Source organism: Schistocerca gregaria, chromosome 1, assembly GCF_023897955.1.
Source record: "Schistocerca gregaria isolate iqSchGreg1 chromosome 1, iqSchGreg1.2, whole genome shotgun sequence".
Taxonomy (NCBI): domain Eukaryota; kingdom Metazoa; phylum Arthropoda; class Insecta; order Orthoptera; family Acrididae; genus Schistocerca; species Schistocerca gregaria.
In genome coordinates this window covers 676,223,680-676,248,098 of record NC_064920.1, presented here as the reverse complement: position 1 = coordinate 676,248,098, position 24,419 = coordinate 676,223,680, and the positions used below count along the sequence as shown (strand labels likewise).

Here is a 24,419-nt window from a genome sequence, read left to right as displayed (position 1 = left end):
GATATTGTATATTGATAATATATTTTAGAAGCACTGGGAAGGGGGGAATCGGAATGTGATTATAGCTTGCCAGCAAAAGACAGGTTACAAGCCTTGTGTTAATCAAGCAGCAGTGTGGCATCTGGCTGCTAAGGATCCATGTATAGAAAGGCTCTGACAACTAACAACAGAAGATAAGAAAAATGCATTATTAATTAGTATAAAGAGGAAATGAACATGTCCTGAAAACACTACACTCATAAGTGGTGACCATCCAGAAGATTTTGGAAGAACATATCACACAGGTATAAGCAGCAGATGTGGTTGATGTACATTAAAAGAATGAAAGGAGAGAGAAGGGAAATTAAGATAACCGAAAAAAGGATTCTTTAACCACTGAAAAGAGAAGCGGGCATTAGATTTTAGATAAAGAGGTTACACTAAAACTTCATTTATAAGTTTATCACTTATAAGTTTTTCCCACTTATACTTTTTTTCCTTCTTTTTTTTTTTTTTTTTTTTCGTGTTCTGGCAAAATATCCAGTGTGCACAAGTTATGATGCATGTTTCAGAGTGGGTTGCCTGGAAGTGGATTGGTAAGGCTGATATTAGACTATAATAAAATTTTATAGTGTGATAGGGAACTTTGTCAAAGTTAGGCATTGGTCAAATTTTCTTTGATCAGATCTAGTGCCTCACCTTAGATTTGATCAAAGGAAGTTTTCATCTTAAGTTTACTGCATGGATAAATCAGCAGCTTGGAGCACTAGCATTGCTCCAGCTGTCTGACACACAATGTTTATCAATATGACTCCCAAACTTACATGGTGCGTTGCATACACTCCTGGAAATTGAAATAAGAACACCGTGAATTCATTATCCCAGGAAGGGGAAACTTTATTGACACATTCCTGGGGTCAGATACATCACATGATCACACTGACAGAACCACAGGCACATAGACACAGGCAACAGAGCATGCACAATGTCGGCACTAGTACAGTGTATATCCACCTGTCGCAGCAATGCAGGCTGCTATTCTCCCATGGAGACGATCGTAGAGATGCTCGATGTAGTCCTGTGGAACGGCTAGCCATGCCATTTCCACCTGGCGCCTCAGTTGGACCAGCGTTCGTGCTGGACGTGCAGACCGCGTGAGATGACGCTTCATCCAGTCCCAAACATGGTTAATGGGGGACAGATCCGGAGATCTTGCTGGCCAGGGTAGTTGACTTACACCTTCTAGAGCACGTTGGGTGGCACGGGATACATGCGGACGTGCATTGTCCTGTTGGAACAGCAAGTTCCCTTGCCGGTCTAGGAATGGTAGAACGATGGGTTCGATGACGGTTTGGATGTACCGTGCACTATTCAGTGTCCCCTCGACGATCACCAGAGGTGTACGGCCAGTGTAGGAGATCGCTCCCCACACCATGATGCCGGGTGTTGGCCCTGTGTGCCTCGGTCGTATGCAGTCCTGATTGTGGCGCTCACCTGCACGGCGCCAAACACGCATACGACCATCATTGGCACCAAGGCAGAAGCGACTCTCATCGCTGAAGACGACACGTCTCCATTTGTCCCTCCATTCACGCCTGTCGCAACACCACTGGAGGCGGGCTGCACGATGTTGGGGCGTGAGCGGAAGACGGCCTAACAGTGTGCGGGACCGTAGCCCAGCTTCATGGAGACGGTTGCGAATGGTCCTCGCCGATACCCCAGGAGCAACAGTGTCCCTAATTTGCTGGGAAGTGGAGGTGCGGTCCCCTATGGCGCTGTGTAGGATCCTACGGTCTTGGCGTGAATCCGTGCGTCGCTGCGGTCCGGTCCCAGGTCGACAAGCACGTGCACCTTCCGCCGACCACTGGCGACAACATCGATGTACTGTGGAGACCTCACGCCCCACGTGTTGAGCAATTCGGCGGTACGTCCACCCGGCCTCCCGCATGCCCACTATACGCCCTCGCTCAAAGTCCGTCAACTGCACATACGGTTCACGTCCACGCTGTCGCGGCATGCTACCAGTGTTAAAGACTGCGGTGGAACTCCGTATGCCACGGCAAACTGGCTGACACTGACGGCGGCGGTGCACAAATACTGCGCAGCTAGCGCCATTCGACGGCCAACACCGCGGTTCCTGGTGTGTCCGCTGTGCCGTGCGTGTGATCATTGCTTGTACAGCCCTCTTGCAGTGTCCGGAGCAAGTATGTTGGGTCTGACACACCGGTGTCAATGTGTTCTTTTTTCCATTTCCAGGAGTGTATATAACGAAATTGATGGAAAATTCAAGGCAGATGAAGCACTGTGAATGTTATGACATACTGAATACAAAAACAGAATAAAAAGTGAGAGCTAAAAAGAAATTGTGGATGCTATTAGCTGTGAAGTTTGGCCAGGATATACCCCCAAGAATACAAAGGAGAAAATCTACAACTTCTGTGCAAATAAAATCTTTTTATGACTGCAGTATATGTAAAATTTATTTACCTTCACATATTCTTCCTTCAGTGTGTTATAAATAGCTTCAAACATTTCTGGTATTATTTTAGTCAATGTGCACTGCAGCATTAGAGCACTATACTGGTACCGTAAACTAGAGTAGCTAGAAATCACAGTATTACGGCAAGTCTGTCTTTTGCAGTTGCATCATTTCTGAGGAGAGTGTTCATCTTCATAATATGAGGAGCCAATTTCTTGAGCACATAATGAAATGTACTCTCATCCATTCCCAAAGGGATTATTATGCAACTTTACATCCTCAACCTGCAGCTCCCATAGCAAATTTTGCAAGCCCCATTGTTTTAAGAACATTGTCATGTTTCCCACAAAATACACTAGTAACAAGAAATCATGGATTAAGACAAAAGTTTTCAAAAGCTGCCTTCAAAGTGTCGATGCAAAAACTGGTGCAGCGGGCCAGAAGGTTTTATTGTTCGTAGGCAGGTATGTGCAGCACATCCTCCCCTTACTTCCTATTTGAGAAATGTGACTGGGGAATTCTTTCCAGCGAACTGCATGAGTGAGTTCCAGCCACTTGACCTTGGAGTAATATATAATTTCAAGTTACATTATTGCAAAAGGCTCCTGCAGCATCCCATCAGGTGTGTAAACATTGAAAAAATGGAGGAAACAAAAATAAACATTTTACAGGTAAGATTTTTACTTGCCATTTATTTCATGTTGTGCTACCAGAGCCAAAGAACACTTCAAGAAATTATTAATGAATGTGTTTCTTCTAATAGTCAATGCACTACATTGCAGCCTCGTGGCACAAAGTTTCAGATGATACCATTCAGAACTGTTTCCTAAAAGCTGGATTTGGAAATGAAGTCAATGATCATACTGATGATATTCCACCTAATGATGAAGAATGGAATCGACTTTAAGAGCACGCATTATTTGAGGATTATGTGAACATTGATGTAAACCTCGTCACTACAGAACTCATGACTATCACTGAGATAGTTCTATGTGCATCACGGGACCTGGACAAGGAAGAAACTGACGATGAGGATGATACAGAAGAGCCTCAGCATTCCTCTGTGATGTTTAACTATGCAGTAAATGCGTTAAAAATATTTAAACAATTTGTGATGCACCGCAATGTTTCTGACAAAATAATGACTGAGTTATCCCATTTTGAAGGTACAGTGTACGCTATTGCTGCGTCAAAGAAAAAACAAGCAAAAATTATGGACTTTTTTTTTTTTTCAAAATGACGTTTTCTTCTGTCTAGAGGTTTACACGTTTCTTTATAACTTTGTTAAGTGCGGTGCCTACTAAGCCTATATAACATTTTGTAGAATGAACCTTTTTAAATACTGGATTTTTCATTTGTGTTTACCAATTAATTTGACAGTATGATGCTGTATTTCATACATACATTTTTCACACTATTACATTTTTTCTGTAGTCTGTTGAAAAACATATAAACGAAGGTTTACTGTATTCACAAGGAGGCCAGTGAATGAAATAAACAGCATGCTGAGCCTGATTGTATTTGTATGAGAACAAGCAAATCACAATAAGAAGTTAACAATAGTGGGGATGAAAGCCAAGTGATAAACATTATACAATTCCTATAAATGAGAGACTGCTGGATCATGAATAAATAAAGAAACTAATTGCAAGCACTACAGAAAACACTACAGAAAATATTAATTTAATTTGAATATTATTAAGAATGAGAAATGCATTGTGACAATAAGACTACACCAAGAATAAATAGTCAGAAAAATTTGAAACCAACAATAGCAGCAAACAGGGCTACAGGAACAAAAAGAGCTAACACAAGTCACAGAAGAGAGGTAGATAATTCTCCACTAAAAAGTTTGTCTAGGTTGCAACCAATTAGCAGACAGGCCTGACAGCATGAGCAATAGTAGCAGCTGAGCATCCAAAAATGAGGTGATTTATGTTTGCTGGAAAAGGGCTGGGTAATTTCCAAGAATGATTGCCTACTGAAGCTGCGGATTCCAAACGATACATATCAAGTGAGCGAACATAAATTGATAATGCGGCTCTGGTGGCGGGTGTTATGATCAATTACTTGTGACCATCATTTTTATCTGTTTTCTGTCATTCCCTCATTGGACTGTGCCCGTTAGCCCACTCCTGCTGCGGTCCGCACCCACTAGACTGCTCCCTGTGCCGTCCGCGCCCACCCGGCCGCTCCCTCGCTGGTCCGCACCTGCCCGGCCACTGTCCGTGCCCGCCTGGCCGCTCCCTCACTGGTCCGCGCCCGCTAGGCCGCTCCCGCTGCATTGCGAGCCCGCTGGACTGTTCCCTGGGCAGTACCCGCTCGCCGGGCCGCTCCCTCGGCGGTCCGCACCCGTCAAGCCGCTCCTTTTGTGGTCCGCTCCTATTTTGATCATCTCCCGCCATCGTGACATCTCCCTGGTTCTCTGTTCCAATTCCATGTTGCTCTGGACTATGTTCTGGAATCTTATCTGGTGGAATGTCGACTCCAGTCTGTTGCCCAGGGGGCAGTCCAATGGGCTCACAATGCAGCGGGAGCGGCCTAGCGGGCACGGACCAGCGAGGGAGCGGCCGGGCGGGCACTGAACAGCGAAGGAGCAGCTGGGCGGGCACGGACCAGTGAGGGAGCGGCCGGGAGGGCGCGGACGGCACAGGGAGCAGTCTAGTGGGTGCAGACAGCAGCAGGAGCGGCCTAACAGGTGCGGACTGACGAGGGAGTGACCTGGCGGGCGCGGACTGCCCAGGGAGGAGTCCAGTGGGCGACACAAGCAACTGGCAGATACCTGATTTTGTACATGTCAACATATCGCCAGGAAAGTTTCAAGATTTACATCGACAGTGTACCAATTTGTGGACTGTGTAAAGATGTGGAAGTGAATAAATCTCACATAGCAAGAAGGAAGAACCAGAGAGGACGACCTTCAAAGAGTGAAATCAATCATATTTGAACGAGAGTCCGGGAAGTGTTTCGTTGACAGAATATTGTCCAGAGACAAGGTCACTTTAGTTAACTCATTACAGACGGGTTTCAGTCCTACAAGACACTCAAAGCAGAAGGATTCAACCATGAGTTTGTCAACCACTCTGTGGAGTTCTTGTCTCTGGATGACCCCAGTGTGCACACACACAGAACATCGAGTGGCTATGGAAATCTGTGAAGTCTTCCATTAAAAGAGAAGAGCATCCATGACAAAGAGATGAACTATACTTGTTTCAGTACTTCCATTTCCACAACTTGCATTTGAAAGGAAAAGTTAACACATGTGACACTCTACTCATATTTTTGTGTGATATTGGCAGAGTTTACCCAGGTTACAGCAAAAAGGGAATGCTTCCCATAGCGTGCACATCACATGGACTTCTACATGACGACAACACCAACGACGCGTAAGGTAAGTCATCTCCTTTGCAATTACAAGTATTTTTGTAACAATCTTCTTTTCTCATTGCAGTAGTGACCACCATAAACAGACTTATAATGCCCGCCACCAGAGTTGCATGATCGATTTATTATCACACGTTCGATATGTATAATTTGGGTAGACAATCATTCTTGGAAATTACCAAGGGCTGCATGCATACTGGACAACTCATTAATGAGTGCTGTTTGCTTCAATGCATCCACTGGATGCAGCAAGCCACTCACCATGCCACATCATCCACAAAAGAGCAAATCTGGTGGGTATTGTGAGAACAGTTTAATTTATAGGTTGTAAGCAGGTAGTATTTTTTATTATGGTATTGTATGTGAACATTTACTGAGTAGTGACTGCAGTTTTGTGATAATAATAATAGTAGCCTTGTTAGCCCCATACTACAGTGAACACTGCTAACTCCCTATTAAGCACCCATTAAGTCAAATCCAATCCATCCTACAGTGAGATTGACACTACCCTGCACTGTTGATGCTGCTGCATTTTGTGGCAAAAGCAGGAATGGTGGAATTACTACCAACGTATTCAAAGCCTTCATGATGGGTGCCATATGTTCTACATTCCCGATTTTTCTTTTCTGTGTAGAAATACAACATGTGCAATATGTCAGGAATGAAGGATTGTGCATGTTGGGGAGGTAGTAGGCAAGTGTAAATAGTAGATGAGTGTAGGTGTTGTCATGCAAGCTATAAATGTAATAATCCTCCAGAGATGTGCTCTAGTATATATGTTGTCTGATGTCCACAGAGTACTTGAGTTTCATCCAGATTTCCTTTCCACTTTTCCATTCATGCACCACAATCCTTCTGTTTCTGTCTGTGATTCTTTTCTCTATTTAGGTATGTGGAAGCCATGATACAGTGCTGAAGGAATAAAAATAGACCAGAGCTTCAGTAGGTACTGCACATTTGGAACAGTGTCTTATGGTAAGAATTTTTGTGTTTTCATCATGTAACATCTGATTAGAAACAGTGCAGTATGGTGACGAATGCATGATGTGTTAATCCCATGACACCACTGCTCTGATGCACTTGGTCTCTTAATTTCAGCTGGCATGATGAAAAGAATCTGCCTGAGGTAAATCTCAGATCCAGAGAAGGGAATTATGGGCAATAGATCAAGACAGTCATAACAGAAGAACTTAGCAAGTTTAAAGGGGAAAAAAATGGTATGATGAGAAAGTGGTAGTTGTCTAATAGGCGCTGAAATAATGTAGCACAGGTTGGAGCTGCAAGAGTGTCTATGGCTTGTTGTGAAATGGTGTCAAAATAAGGTACGATGGGTTGAATCTGGTAAAGTGTATGTAGCTAATCAAATTCATCAGTGACATCCCAGATCTTATGGACCACAGTACACTGACTCTCTCTCTGGGAAGAGAGGTAATCTGAGATTTGGGTAATAGTTCTCCAAGTGTTATAATCAATACTGCAAAACTGTAGTATTTCTATCATGGACCCTTTTTGTAAATAGTTTATTTTTATGTCTTACTGGTTGAAGTCATGCCCTTTTACTTTAAGTAACAAATTTTACCAGTGGTGGGCAGTTATCATGTGCTAACATGCTACAGCACACTGCAAACATTGCACTAAAATTATGTCATTTCACTTCAAATGCAAGACAGAAATAGCACTAAAATCGTGCCACTTTTCTTCAAATATGAGCTGTAGCTTGCACTAAAATTGCCATTTCTCTTCGAATGCATGCTAATAAGAAAATAAAATGGACGAAAATGTGTATTGTAGTACTGTCTCCACAAGAACTAGAAACCAGTGTTGAGTGCTGAAATAACAGTTATCCATGCTATGATCAACTCTGGGAAGTGTCTTCTACTGTGTATGCTTTGATGTAACATCATCCCTTCCAGCAATATGAGTGCTACATTGCTCACAGCACCAGAAAAGTAATTTTCTTTGAAATTGTATGTAGTGTACTGTGCAAGCATAAAGTATGAGTTATTTTTAAAGCCCCATCTGTGTGACTCTGCTTTGGTTGAGTGATATAAAGTACAGAATTGTAATTTGTGGACCCAGGTTTCATTCCCACCAATACTGACATCTCCCCCCCCCCTCCCCCCTCCCCACACACACAATGCTAAACTATTCATTATAAAATTTAAACATAACAGTTCAGTTTTTATACATAAAAATAATATAGTCAATTTAGTCGCAATTATTGCCCTTTTAAGTCAAAAGACTATAAGCTAGATGATGGTAAAACAAGTGAGCATACAAGGAAATTTAGTATGAAAGTTTTCCAGTACATGATCCGCTAAAGAAACCCGCTTTTCAGTTAATGTTTGGAGGAGAAAGTGAGATTTAAAGAGTTATGTAGATGTATTTCAAGTGTAAACCCAACAACAGAGGGGCATCAGCCGAGGCTCACTTAACTGGCTTAAGTAACTCTAAAAATTTCAAAATACTTGCAAAATATTTTGATCAGCTTCTTCATTGTCCAGAACCAGTCCAAAACCTCAAATATTAAAACACCTATGAAAATCTAGAAACAGATTGACCCCCAACTACCAAATGAATTGATAAAGTTATTAAAAGCTTATAAAGCTGGAAGAGAAGACTATTACAGCAGAACTTTTGAAAGGGTTTCTACTAAAAATGAAAACTGAGTTCAAATTAATCTTTGAGAAAATCTGAAAAAAAACCCTCTCTCTGGTGAGTGGAAGATGGCCCTGCTACATTCACTCCACAAGAAAGACAACAAAACAAGATGTTGAGGAAAACAGAGGAATTTATTTGCAACCAGTTGCATAAACATATTTTCCAAGATTGAACTAAACAGAGTAAAGACAACACTGGAGACTAATTTAGGTAAATATCAAGATGGTTTTAGGTAGGGCAGTTGATGTTCTGAACAAATATTTAATTTCAAGTCAATAATTTTCCACAGATTACTGATGGCATGAAGCATATTGCACAAGCATAGAGTATGGAGGATTTTTAAAGCACTGCTGTAATGACTCTACTGTGGGCAAGTGGGCCCACCAAGAAAGGCAATAAAATAGATTGGTAAGTAGACCAGGATTCGATCCCTACCAATACTACTTACTTTTCTACTCATTCTTCTCAACATTAATCTATTAATTATTAAATTTAAATATATTTAAACAGATCAATTTATATACATAGAATTAATGTAGTCAGCTTATTTATGATTACTACTAGGGTAAATCAAAAGGCTATACACCACTACATTGTAGCACATTGGTATAATTTTGCACAACCTGTCAATGGATTTTATGATGTCATGATAAGATGTAATCAGTTAATAAGATGATATATAATTCGGGGAATAAGACAAATACATTGATGGTTAGAGATTGTTGATGAAGGTAAATACAGTTTTAAAGTTTATGTGTACAGCTTCTGTAATTTCATATAGAAGAAACGGGAGTATTATAGTGCAGAAATTTCACAATTGTAAAAAAACCTCCCAGAACCCCAAACCATATCCCTGTAAGTTGGTGCTAACACTACTGCAAAATAGATGAGTGGATTAAACAGACTGACAATGTTTTATAAATTAACTTTATCTTGAGACTCTACGAGGCAATATAGGTAAGTGCTATACCAAGTAGTACGTGGATCATTTAAAAAGTGGAAACAAGCACGAACTTTGTGACAATGTCATTGATGAACAATAGTCTGAACAGACCAAACAGGGTCAATGTGACAATGTCATTGCTGAACATAAGACTGAGCAGTGCAAATAAGGTGAATGCAAATACATGATGCAACTACCATGTGAACATGCTTGTTTGCAATGGCAAGGACATACACTGATAATGCAAAATACTGTTATAGTACATCGTGGGAATTAAACAGTCATCATCCAGACAATTATAAAGCTTGGCAGCAGCATGGAATTTGGGTCTGAGTTCTTCAAAGAGGGAATGAATGTAGTGACAATGGCCGCCATAGCTGCCCTGAGCATGCGAATTTCAATAACCAGATGTCACAGCAATTAGTCATCATGGCCAGTATCAGTACACTAGTATGACCACTTGGCCAGCAACTAGCAGCATTACAAAAATTGAGAATGTGTTTCATCATGGGAGATATATGGAGCCTAGGGCATCTGAATGACAATACAATTGATCCTTACACATAAGAGGCAACAAATCAGCAATCACTGTGGGTCATGCTCCTCCTGTGTGGCCTGGAGAAGTGCCATTATTGTCCCATTGGTGCAGTCATCATCATTCATCTATCAGCCCATGAGATCACCCACAGTACAGACCAGCATCAGCTCCAGTGGGGTGAGGATCAAACTAAGAACCTTCTAGTCACTGGACATTTACTGTCATCATGTGCAGCCAGCCAAATATCAGGGACCAGAATTTGCTTCCTAGATGACACTGTCCTAACTGCAAGCTGCTGCTAGTTGGCTGACAACCTCATGTGATTGCCACTAGGCTGTTAAGACAGGGCTATGTAGCCAGCAATGACTCAGTGTCAGCTGTGCTGAGTACCTGCTGTGCAAGCACACTCCACTCTCAGCCACGCTGCACTGTTTACGAGCTGTGGTCAGGATCACGACAGTACTCTGCAGCTGTGGACCATGGGTTTGATGCCCATCTTACACCTGCTGACACGGTCTTTGGATCTCTGATATTGCTAAACCTAAGGAAAAAATCAACTAGTTCTAACAAGAGTATGTGTGGATTTGGACCTGTTCTCATTAGAGAACCCACACACCTAGGGTGAGGGGGTCAAACCAGCCATCCTGACAAGTCTACACCTACCACCTCAACCTGAAATGGGGTCAACTCTGCCCTGCACTGTAATTGTCATTGCAGTATGAGACGCTTCTATAATTGAGCCAAGAAATTTGAGGGTGGAAACTAGATAATGGGCTACTTTTTAAAAAATATACTCAAGCTATAAGTGGTGACTAATTGAATCCCAGAAAGCTGTATAGAAGTTCTAACACGATAAGTTTATAGTGGCTATGAGCTAGAAGTGCAGTATACGTGTAAAATATTAGCTCTATGACAAAATATTCAGAACAGTAAAAGATAATACTTTAGGTACTATTATTTCTAATTATATTAATTTTAATTTCTACAGGGAGTCACATACAGAGACCATAGGTGCCTTCTACTGGAGTGGAAGAAGTGGCTCATTAATAGATCCTTTGGGTTTCTTTAATTTGTACTTTATTAGTAGACAAGTTTCTTTATGGCTGCTGGCAAGTTATTGAAATTCTGTATTTCTAACTAGTGGATATGTTTCTGGACCAAAGAAATGACTTTAAATCTTTATAGAGGTTATTCTTATTCCAAGTATTGATTCCATAAACTGGGTTGGTTGCCTGTTCATTAAGGAACAAATTTACTGGCGAGCAGTAGTAAGTATTCTTAGCTCCTTGAACAGGCCTCTGCAGGACATTATTAAAAATAATTTGTATCACATGCTTTTGGATTTGGAAAAAATTAGACTGGCTTGTTGTTACCCAAACAATGACATTATGAAATTAGAGTAGCAAAATATATGAGCTTCTTTATTACCTATATCAGACATCATCTACATTCAAAATAAAGGTTTATTTAGAAAACAAAAAAAAAACCACTGCCAACTGTTATTAAACCTTGGATATTTGGATTTTTACTGTAACACCCATTTAGTCTGTTTCTTATTCACTACTCAGCTTAAATTTTTGGATAAATAGAGATGTTAATCCTACTAATACTAGTACGATAAAAATAACTTCTGATGACTACAACTTGTAAAATAATGAAAGCACTTCTACAGAGGGCTTTTTACCTTGTCAAGAACTACTGTTCGTAAGATATTCCTCATTATCAGGTTGAATGCAGTTCTGGCAGACTTGCAGAAATTCTTTCCATGTATAGCACACATAATGTATGCATTTTTATTTATAAATTTTATAAATTTTTCAAGGCACCAGAAAAAGCAACGCAGACAGCACATAACTGCTTTTATAAAGATATTGTCATATTTTTGTAATTTTGCATTGATATACTCCAACACAAGTCTGATAAACTTGCATATAGCTAATATGAGTGAACCAAAAGCCACTGTCCCAAGATGATAGCTGGAAAAATAATAAGTTGCAAATTTATAAAAGCTTTCACATGCAAATATTAACAGTTAACTTTAAGTTTGTTATGATAATATCAAGCTCCTTAAAAGAAAAACATCATTATGTACAATGAGAATCAAATAGAAGTGAAATATGTCTCATTATTTAAATAAGAAGTACACAAGAATGAAATATAGGGTATAAAACATCAAGACAAATAATTGGAATGGTGAATCCACTATAGCATACCATTAAAAGCAAAGCAATATAAATCTGAAATAAATTCATCAAAAATAGACAATATACACACTCATGCAAGTGCAACTCACATGTGGTCAGGTGTATGCGAGTTGCATTTGCATGAGTGTGTATGTTGTCTATATTTTAGAAAAGCCTTGTTGGCCGAAAGCCCACATTCTGACAGTCTTTTTGTTGTGCCTATCAGTGACTCAGCATCTCTGCTATATTGTGAGTAGCAACTATTCTTTTCATAAAATTGATGGATATATACAGAAGTTAGCTGTTGACAGAAATCCACAGCAGAAAATAAATTGAAATGTGAAGTGGCATACTCCAGGTGAATTTCTTTTATGGAACACAGGCGGTGAATTGTATCATCTGTTCTCAGTTGCATTGTATGGTATCTTGCTATGATCTCTCTGCTAAAATGTAAATGTTGTGGGACTAGGGCCTCCCGTCGGGTAGACTGTTCACTGGGTGAAGTATTTTGATTTGACACCATTTCGGCAACTTGCACGATGGGGATGAGATGATGATGATAAGGACAACACAACACCCAGTCCCTGAGTGGAGAAAATCTCTGACCCAGCTGAGAATTGAACCCGGTCCTTTTCAATTGACATTCTGTCGGGCTGGCCGGGGGCAGACATCTCTCTGCTGATAAGTAGCAGCTTAGATTAGAAACACTGTTCATTCTGCAGACCCATAGTGAGAAGAAACTTGAAGGTGTGAAGATCGTTTGCAGCATACAATTTTCAAATCATTCGATTTGATGTACAGGTGACATGTCATGATTTAAAATAAGAAACATTTTTTAAGAGAAATGTGGTAGTAATTTTATATACATTCTGAGTTCCTGCTACACAAATGCATAGTACAGCATCCAGCACGCAAAAATAAAATGTATAATTTACCTTGTTCAAACTGTGAAACTGTCCTCAATGAATTCTTCAGTAGAATAACAACACTTTCCCACCAGGAGAATAAAGAGCAATATTTTCAGTGAACCAAGCTCCACGTTAAATATGTTACTATCTTTTATTTTATTGTAACTTTTAAACCCCAAATACCCTGGTGTCTGAGCTTAGAATTTTAAGATATTAGCCAGGAGTTTAAAATTCTCTCTGTAGCAAGTGCTGTAGTTATGGTTGAGGGAGTAGATGGTATTTTCAAATCTTTACAGTTATCAGCAGTTGTTTGGCAACTCACGTGTTCCTAATTTTTTTCTTTTGTAATACTAGGAGTCTTGTGTCAGTTGTTGAATTTTCCCAGAAGATTATGCCATGACAAATAATTGGCTCAAAGTAGCAGTGATAGACTACCTTTCTTGGGTCTATATTTTTCTGGCACCTGCCAAAATACACATTGCAAATACTATGCTGTCAGTAATCAATGCATACTCTCCAATTAAAATTTTTATCAAGATTTAGGCCTATGAACCTTACATGATTTGCTTGAATGATATCTGATCATTACAAGTTACCTTTATTGTAATCTGTTTTAATGATTTCATTTCAAATTGCATTTTGTTAGTTGCATTTAGTTTTAATCCATTTGGCTGGAACTAAGATTCAAGTTTCTTTAGAGTATTTTTACACTTTCTGGCATTCTTTTCAATTAGAAATGAATTATTTTCAGCAAATAAAACTGAATGAACATTAATAACAATTTTATGTAGAAAAGGAAGAGGTGGGAACTGTTTTCCAGTTTGAGGAGTAATTTCTTGAATTTCAAGTTACAATTACTCTTTGTTTCCTGTCTGTTAAATAAGAGTTGAAACACAGTAAAGTAGTGTCCCTGATTCCATACAGCTGTAATTTGTGGAGAAATAGGGAATTGTCAACTGAGTCAAAGACTTTTGTCAGGTCACAGAATATTCCTGTGACTTTTTACTCTTATCTAATGTGGAGCATATATTTTTAGTAACTCATTGATGGCATTTACAGTGCCTTTTACCTGTTGGAATCAAAACTGGTTTTTAAAAATTATGTCATCTGTAATTAGAAATGTTTGAACTTGTTTTGTTGTAGTCTTTCCAAACATTTAAGAGGAGACCGGTAGAAGAGAGGGGATGGTAGTTCCCCATAGCTTCTGTTAATCCCTTTTAGAATACTGCTTTTATCTTTGCATATTTAAATAGGTTTGGAAAACATCTCTGCTCAAGGGATTGGGTTATAACAACTGACAGTAGTTTCAAATGATACTATACACACTCTTGATTACAGAAGTTGGTATTTCATCTTGCTCAGGTGATGTTTTCTTTTTGAAAGACAGTATTTCATTTTTGACATCCCTTTGGGTGATTTTTCCAAGCCCTTTCAAAGCTGTATTCTGTTTTTTTCCCAAGCTCATGAAATTTATTGTATCTTGATAGGCTTCCATAAATACTTCTGATCTTGCTACATATAAGAAGAATGAGTTGAAGCAATTTGACATGTGAACAGTGATTATTATAATACAATTTTGAAATTTAATTTTCAGAATCTCTGGACTTTTAATTTTGGCTCCTAATTCTGACTGAACATCTGACCACACTGCTTTTGTCTTATTTCTATGTTTGAGGATTAATATATTATTTAACACTCTTTTAGCTGTTGCTACAACTTGCCTGGATACAGCTTTATATCATTTTGACATACATAACAAAATGAGGATTTCTGATTGATTTTAATTCATTACGTAGCTCTCTATATCTGGCACTGAAATTTTTATTCCAGGTGTAATCCACTTAACTTCACTGTTTACTTTCTTTTAACAAGATCTAGGGGGAAAAAATTCATTAAATGCCTTTACAAAAATTAAGAATTTGCCATAGTTCACAGAGCTCTATCAGCCAACTCACAATACTTAGTTTATTGCATAATAAATTCATATTCTTGTGCTGGAATTCCTTTTGTATACGCTGAGTTTCTTTATGTCTCACACAATTTACCTTGTCTCAAAAATGGAGCTTCATGTTAGTTGCCAATAGCTTCCAGTGGCTTTTGTTTAAGAATGTTTTTAACTTGTAGCTGGTTTTTGATAATATTTCTTCTTAACTTGATTTCACTTACTCATTATTGATGTGTAGCAGAGTAATAATGTAACAAAGACTATTAAATATAGTATTTGTAAGATTTTCTTGACTGAAGAACTTTTAAATTTAGATAGAATATTTGTTTCTAGGTATATGACCATTTTGTACATTGGGACAGTTTTTAACATTTGGAAAAGCCTTACTTTTCTGGAGTAATTTTTGTAATTTCAGAAAAAGACTGCACCATACATAAAGTGAGCGCTATTATTTCAACACAGAATAAGAAAATATGTCAAACTTCTGTTAAAGACTAGAGGTGACAGAGGTGGAAGTTTGAAAAGTGTACCAAAATACAACAATTTTCCCTACACATCCTGAAATATGCAGGATAATTTTTATGCTACTGTAGCCAAACACTGCCAGTTTATAAGGCTTGCTCACATTGACAACATCAGGCATTACATAGCATTCTTGTCATGTGATATATTTAGTAACATATGCATTTTTGTGTCAGGAGATAAACAAAGTTGTAAATGAAGTACGAGCACGCAGCAGCCTCATCTTAAAAAACAGTTCCACAGAGCATGACTGTATACCTCCTTTCTTTTTTTTTTCTTTTTTTTCTTAGAGAAAACAACATTACAGATGAAAGATGAAGGAAAGTTAGAACCCACACTAAGTGGAAACTGCAGCAGTCTAATTCATTCAGATAATTGTGCAACCCCAGATTATGTAGTGAAAATAAATGAAGACAGAAGGTTCTGTGAAAGTAGAATACCATTATGTAGCAGTGACAGTTTCCTCCTCCTTCATATAAATGTACAATCTCTTATGTGTAAAATCAATGAATTACAACACTGGCTTAATAAAATCTACTGCAGTGTTCTATGCATCAATGAACATTGGATGAAAGACACTGAAACAGACTTGTGTGTTCCTCTTGGATATTCGTTAGCTACAAGCTACTGCAGAAAAAGTATTGCACATGGTGGGGTCTCAATATATGTCAAAAGTAACCTTGAATTGCACTACTCAGTTATAGACCTTAGTAGAATATGCCTTGAAGCTACAATAGAAGTAGCTGGTGTGGTAATGCATAAACAGAAAACCGTAATTGTCTCAATCTATCGAATCCCAGGCTCTCATAAGATAGTATTTATAGAAAAAATTAATACTTCAATATTATGTTGTCAAAACATAAACAGCATAGAATTGTAACTATAGGTGATATTAACATAGATGTAAGGGCAAAGAGAAAAAATGTAATTCATATGATTAACACTCTGAGGACCTTTTACTGTTTTGATGAAAAACCCACTAGATTGAACACATGCCTTGGTAACATAATTAGCAATGTACAAAGAGACTCCATACAATGTGATGTAATAGAATTAGGAATATCAGATCACGCAGGGCTATGGCTTCAAACAGAAAAGTCAGCCTTCAGTTCTACAGAGAGAGAAGTGACATATAGAATTCTAGGTGAATCCAATGTAAACAAAATGATAAACCAGTTAAAAGAAATGGATTGGACTCATGTAATTGATAACAAGAAAATAATTAATAAATGTTTTTCCATTTTCCTGACAGAGATCAAACATATAGTAGAAATGACATGCACCTTGGTAACCAAAAGGTACTAGAGTAATATTACTCATAAGCAACAAAATACTAACAAATGGCACACCCCACAACTTAACAAACTCAGAATACTACTGATGATTATGAAAGACAAATCTCATAACAGTGATAGGGACAAGGAAAATTGCACTAAAGTGAGAAACCTTTACAGATTAGAAATAAAAAATGCTAAGTGCTGTGCAAATGATGAATATATTTTAAATTCTAAAAATAAATGTAAAGCTGCCTGGACTGTCATTAAAAGGGAAATTAATAATACCAATAAAGAAAGGAGTATCCCTATTGACTCCAATATTCTCAATGAATATTTTGTAAATAGCATCACCACCCCACCCATCAATTCTGCTCTGATGCAGAAGCATTGCTCACTTGTGCAAAACAGACAAGAAGTGAGAAGTTCACTTGAACCTGAATCACATTAAATGATATTCATAAGTCAATAAACAAATTAAGTAATTCCAAAACAGAAGACTATTGTGGACTCAGTAATCTCATCATAAAATGTATAGCAAAAGAAATTAAAATGCCACTTCTCTCACTATCAAACAGAGTACTTGATGAAGAAATATTCCCTAACTGTCTTAAGCTCACAGTTACATTGCCTGTGTATAAAAAAAGGTGAAAGAAACCTCCCAAATAACTACAGGCTCATTTCAATAGTACCAATCATATCCAAGATAATAGAAAATTGTGTGCATAAGCAGATATACAGGTATTTTGAAACCAACAAAATTTTAAATGAACAACAGTTTGGTTTCAGGTCACACCTGTCAACTGTAAAAGCAGTAGAAGCTTCGGTGAGCAATGTTTATGAAGGGTATGAAAAAAGGGTGTAAATGTCTGGAACACTTATTGACCTAAGTAAAGCATTTGACTTGGTAACACATGATATACTCATCAAAAAGTTAAAATACTATGGCGCTGAAGATGATACACTCTATCTATTCAAATCTTATCCAAGCAATATGTTACAACTTGTATATGCAAATAAGAAGAAGTCAGAGATACTCCCTATAGAAAGAGGAATACCCCAAGGCTCTGTTCTTGGACCTTTCCTGTTCATTGTCTATGTTAATGACTTCTCGAATTACATACCGTGTAAAAACATACTATATGCTGACGATATGACATTAATAAGTACAGGAGAGAACTTACAGAGTGTACTGGACAAAAAATGGCTAATTACTGGTGTCAGGCTAACCAGCTGTGCATAAATAAAACAAAACAGAAGCAATAATGTTTAATCTCAAAGTAACTAAAAATGAAAACAAAATAGTGAAATTACTTGGACTAATCATAGACCAAAAGCTCTCATGGGAAGGACACACCAATTATCTATGTAGTAAACTAGGACGAGTACTTTTCTTTTGTATAAATTAAGAAACAGTGTGAGCAAGCAATTGCTACTCCACTCATAGTATGCTTTTTTTCATTCCCAACTGCAATACGGAATATTGCTTTGGGGTAACTCCCCAGGGGCTGAATGTATTTTCAGATCGCAGAAGAAAGCAATCAGGTGCATGGAAGGGTTAGCACCCAGAGAGTCCTGCACAAATTATTTCGAATCTCTTGGCGTAATGACAATGTTATAATGTACATATATAACTGTTTAATATATGCCAGAGAATATCTGAAAAAATTGAACATGAGATGTGATGTGCATGTACACAATACAAGAAGCAGTCACCTGCTGGACTTGCCTTCCACAAGACTTACTGTAGTCCATAATAACTATAAGTACTTAAGCATCAAATTTTTCAATAAGTTACCATGCCTAGCTCATACAGTACCACTAAATAAATATAAGAATACATTGCAAACCTGGCTAAAAAACAATGAATTCTATACAACTGAAAATTCGTAGAGACTAATCATCAAAATATATGTTTTACCTAAGTTATGAAGGAAATGTTGTAATATTATATAAGCTAGTTATTTTCTGTGATTCTTTTCATATGCGTGTATTTAATTATTGTGTAAAACATTGTTTTACATAATGCTGAAGAAAAGGTCATTAGTTCCTTTTCTCCCCTTTCTGTAACTATTTGAATATCATACTGAAACTAAAACTCTCTGTAAACTATGATGAAACCAATTGTATGAAAAATACTAAAATGCTAATAAATTCTATTCTATTCTATTCTATTCTATTCTATTCATCAGTTGGTTCTCCCAAAATTCAAGATGTGGTTCAGTGGTGAATACTATTTGCCCCGCCGCAAGCTATAGTTTATTAGTAAAGAAACTTTTCATGGTTGCTGGAAAGTTACTAAAAACAATGGAACACCTTTCTCAATAAAGGCGAGTGACTTTGAGTCTTTATGTAGATTGTTTTAATTCTTACTGATGATTTCATGAAGTGAATTGTTGGATAATAGCAGAAAGATATTACTTATAAAAACTTGCAATATACTCAGAAGCAGTAGTTAGTATATTCTGTTCTTTGAATAGTCTTCTGCAAGACAATCTTTCTTGTATGCTACAAATAATCTGTACTACAAGCTTCTGGACATGGAAAACTTGAACTTGTGTTCGTGAGTTCCCCCAAAATATGATTATGTTTGACATTGTGGAATAAAAGAAGCAAATATATTTTTTTATTATATATGACCCACACCTAATAACCTTCTCACAGATTTGTTTAGGCATTTCAACAGTTCTGTGGTATGTTACAGCTAACTGAATTTATCATCAAATTGCAGTCCTGAGAATTTAACACTGTCATCCTCTTCCATCTGCATGTACTAATGTTTCATGCATATGTTGTGAGGAAGAATCTTTCAGATTCTGAATACCATAGATAGAGTTTTTCTTTTATTTTAATGACAGTAAATGTGTAAAAAAATAATTTATTATTCTGAAGGAGGAAAGAAAACTAGTAATGTTTAACATGTGAAAAATCATGCAAGACTTTTCTTGTAGCTGTAGGCCTTACCAGTTTCAGAAGAAGACCCTTATTCTGAAAGCTAGCAATTTTACATCTTTCTATATGTTTCAATCTCTCTAGATTTTTCTCTAACCACATAATAAAGATTTGTAGTTTATTTATCACTTTCATTGATAAAAATAATGAATCAAGTAGCATGAATAGAATATAGAAAAATCTGGCATTAAACACTTGGAACAGTTAGTATTTTGTTAGGCACTGACAGTTCATAATTGGATAGCTATGTTGTGCTAATCCTCCCATATAAAGCAGTGTAGTGCATTTACAATAGCTGGTGAATAATATTGAATCATTTCCAGGTAAGTTAATGGGATTATGATATGAGAATTATGCACTGATGGAAGTTGAGCTTTAACAGAATATTGGGAATTAAATATGCTGAATGGAATTTTATACCAGGTTGCCAACAGACATCACGCATGAAATTGGAAATCCTCAAAAATTCAAAACTAAAGTAACAGAACACCTTATTAACCACTCCTACTGTAAATTAGCACAATATTAATTTTAGGGTTGGGTATGTAAATTATGCTTAAACTACGTTTCAAATGAAACTGGTTTGTAACTCTACCAGTGCATAAGTGGCTAATAGTGTTCTGTGAAATCAGCATTACTACTCAAAGTAGTAATAAAAGTGTCAGCTGAGCAATGTAATAGGAGGAGCAGTTTCCTCCCTCCTTTCCCTTCAAAGTATCTGCTTTTAACTTTAAATACACATTCAAAGTAATTCAGAAGCCATTCCCATGAATGCCAGTGTGATTAGATTAGTTCAAGTTACAGTCTGTGGTTAGTACACATTACAGAAGTTGCCTGTGTTGGTGCTTGTGTCTGTTGATGTATAACTTGACCCATTCCATGTTCTTGAAGGATTTATTCATGACAGTGTTTGAATATGGTGTATGAATGAATATAGGACCAGACATTATATGACCATATTCACAATCTGCACCAATGGAATAAATCTGAACTCGGAGTGGCAAAACATATAAAAGGGACTCATACAAAGCTTGGTGCTGGATGCCCTCCTGTTCTCAACCAGTAGAAACTAGTTTCTAAACACTATAAAGGAATGTTAATGATTTATATGTTTCCAGATGAATCAAGCATATTAATCCAGGGCTGAAAGTAACCAATGCTAAACATGTTTATGGTGTTAGCAGAACAGGTTTGCAATAAGCTCTCCTTAGTCAGTTTAAGCCATGAAACTTCACAACAGATTAGAACTGTATGGCAGACCATTACTTGAAACTATACTGTTCTTTTTATGGTTTCATGAGCTACAAAGTCATCAAATCTACACAGGCATGAACTGGCAACCTTCCTTTATAGCTTTGATTCTGTCAATGCTGATAACAAAAGCAGCAAGACTGAAACTGTACCCAGGAAAGAGTATGCTTGAAAACATGAGTAAAAAAAACTGTCCCCACATAATGCACTTGATTATAAATGGCCTAAGTGCTAATTTTCCAAACAAAACTCATAGAGTTGATGAATTACAAATTATTCTTTCTGAATGTAAAAATATCAAAGTTATTTGCCTAAATCAAAAATGGCTTACATTTGATAATATCAGAATTCTTAATAAAACTGAAAATTAATAGCCAACTGTTTTTGTAGATGAGGAAAACCATGCGGAGGCTCTTGCATACTTACTTATTCTAATATAAAATATGAAATAAGAAATTATCTTAATCATTTGAATGAAGAGTGTGTATTTGAAAGCTGCTGTATTGAGTTGAGGGACCCAAATGTCATAGTAGTTTCCATTTACAGAGAACCAGAGAAAGCTACAACTGAAGCTTTTCTGATGAAGTTTCAGTGTCTGCTTGAAAATCTCAGTAAAGAAAAAAGGAAAAGATTGTAACAGCTGTTGACTTCAATATTAATATCACAGTTGAAAGCAATGATGTGTCCAAATTCACTGACTTAACAAATAAAAAAAATTGGCTTCAAAGTAAACTTGATGCAACCCACAGTAGGAAGTGCACAGTCAGTGATCTGTATTGATAATATTGTAACAAATAATGTGTTTGAAGAAGTTTACTAGTTTTGCTTGGATTTGGGAAGCTCTAATGACTCTACACTTTTCATTGAACTACCAAAAGTAAACCAAGAAATTCCATAAAACAAAAGCCATATGAAAAGCAACTTCAAAGAAAAAAATTACTATATTTTGTAATATGTTAAGAGAGGTTGAATGGCCTTTCGACAGCTAACTCTGACAAATTTTTAAGTAGCTTCTTCAAATCTTTAATGAAACTTTTCCACATAGAACCGCATGTAACAGAATAACTTGTAACCTTAAATGGACAACTCATGGTATAAAAATTTCTAGTGCCATGAAGAGGCAACTCTACAATGAATTGAAATGTAATAAAAACAGACATTTTGCTGAGTATATTTATTTATTATATTATTTACTATATTTAAAAAAGTTGTGAAGGTAGCATAACAAATGGCAAATAATAAATTCATTGTGCAACATAAAAGCAAGACAAAGGCAGTGAGGTCCACTGTCAAATCAGAGTTAGGTGTTAGAGTTACTAGTAATGAAATATCTAGGACTAAAGTAGCTTCATCATAAATTCAGTTGAGGTATCAAAATGTTTAAATGAATTCTCCATAAATGAGGCTGACTCAGATGTTGATGTAGAAGAGTATCAGAATAAAGTAAATCCCTTTGGACCCCACCAGGAGACTCTTGTACTGCATTAAAAAAATTAAAGATCTGCTGGGTGTAATGGGATACCCACTAAAGTGATTAAAGCAGTGTGTGATGCAATAGCACCTCTCCTAACTAAAATAATCCACTAATCTTCTGAAAAGGGATGCTTTCCTGATGTGTTGACATATGCTGAAGTCAGATTTCTATTCAAGAAAGTGTCAAGGGAAGACATGGGAAACTATTGCCCTATTTCTGTTCCTCCAGTCCTGTAAAAACTGTTAGAGAAGGTAGCTACAAACCAGGTCAAAAACTTCATTGTAAAAAATATAAGGGGAGCAAAGTTGCACATGTCTCCTGTAATCTTACAAAAGTATTTGACTTTGTGAACCAGGCCTTGCTTATCTAGGAATTAGACAAATATGGAATTAAGTGGTCACATCACACTTGCGCAACAGAAAACAAAGGGTAACTATCACTTCAAACACAGTGCATTATTATTCTAAACGGAGTACAATATCACAAGATGTGCCTCAAATGCTCCATTTTGGGGCCAATCCTGTTCCCACTGACTTACCCATGAATATAAAATTCCTATCAGTTCTGTTTGTGGACAATACTTCTGTTTTAGTTGATGATGATGATGCATAAAATTTTTTTAGCTCCATTATAAGCACACTGGATACCCTAGAAAACTGGCTCCAGTTAAATGGGTTGAAACTAAACACTGGACATACCTGTGCTTCAAAACAAAACATTCAAAATATATGGAACTTAAAATATAGTACAACATAATAACCAAGCTATGGAAGAAATTGACGTAATCAAATTCCTAGGACTAAATGTAGACAAGAACTTAAGCTGGACATTACACACTGAATTCCTATCAAATAAACTAAGTGGTTTAAATAAAATAGAAAGAAACTTCCACATGGGAAAAATATATTAAAAACAAAGATTCCAAGACTTACCAAGCGGGAAAGCACCGGCAGACAGGCACAATGAACAAAACACACACACAGAATTACTAGCTTTCGCAACCGATGGTTGCTTCTTCAGGAAAGAGGGAAGGAGAGAGAAAGACGAAAGGATGTGGGTTTTAAGGGAGAGGGTAAGGAGTCATTCCAATCCCGGGAGCGGAAAGACTTACCTTAGGGGGAAAAAGGACAGGTGTACACTCGCACACACACACATATTCATCCTCACATACACAGACACAAGCATACATATTTAAAGGCAATGAGTAAGGGCAGAGATGTCAGTTGAGGCGGAAGTACAGAGGCAAAGAAGTTGTTGAAAGACAGGTGAGGTAAGAGCGGCGGCAACTTGAAATTAGCGGAGGTTGAGGCCTGGCGGATATCGAGAAGAGAGGATATACTGAAGGGCGAGTTCCCATCTCCGGAGTTCGGATAGGTTGGTGTTGGTGCGAAGTATCCAGATAACTCGGACGGTGTAACACTGTGCCAAGATGTGCTGGCCGTGCATCAAGGCATGTTTAGCCACAGGGTGATCCTCATTACCAACAAACACTGTCTGCCTGTGTCCATTCATGCGAATGGACAGTTTGTTGCTGGTCATTCGCACATAGAAAGCGTCACAGTGTAGGCAGGTCAGTTGGTAAATCATGTGGGTGCTTTCACACGTGGCTCTCCCTTTGATCGTGTACACCTTCCGGGTTACAGGACTGGAGTAGGTGGTGGTGGGAGGGTGCATAGGACAGGTTTTACACCGGGGGGCGGTTGCAAGGGTAGGAGCCAGAGGGTAGGGAAGGTGGTTTGGGGATTTCATAGGGATGAACCAAGAGGTTACGAAGGTTAGGTGGACAGCGGAAGGACACTCTTGGTGGAGTGGGGAGGATTTCATGAAGGATGGATCTCATTTCGTGGTTTTGCATTTTCAGTGCAAATATTAGGAAATTCTACAGACATGAATATGCAAAAAATAGAATATCATAGTTATTTTGAA

The 24,419-nt window shown here is 37.7% G+C and overlaps 1 protein-coding gene across 3 annotated transcripts in view; it reads right to left on the bottom strand.

Moving 5' to 3' along the window:
• The window catches only part of LOC126363070 (choline transporter-like protein 4), a 243,910-nt gene that overhangs the window by 23,505 nt on the left and 195,986 nt on the right, over positions 1–24,419 (bottom strand). For all 3 annotated transcript variants that reach the window (XM_050007935.1, XM_050007936.1, XM_050007937.1), the window contains one exon: positions 11,669–11,960. In XM_050007935.1, the coding sequence (XP_049863892.1) occupies positions 11,669–11,960 (292 nt within the window). The remainder of the gene's footprint in view (positions 1–11,668; positions 11,961–24,419) is intronic.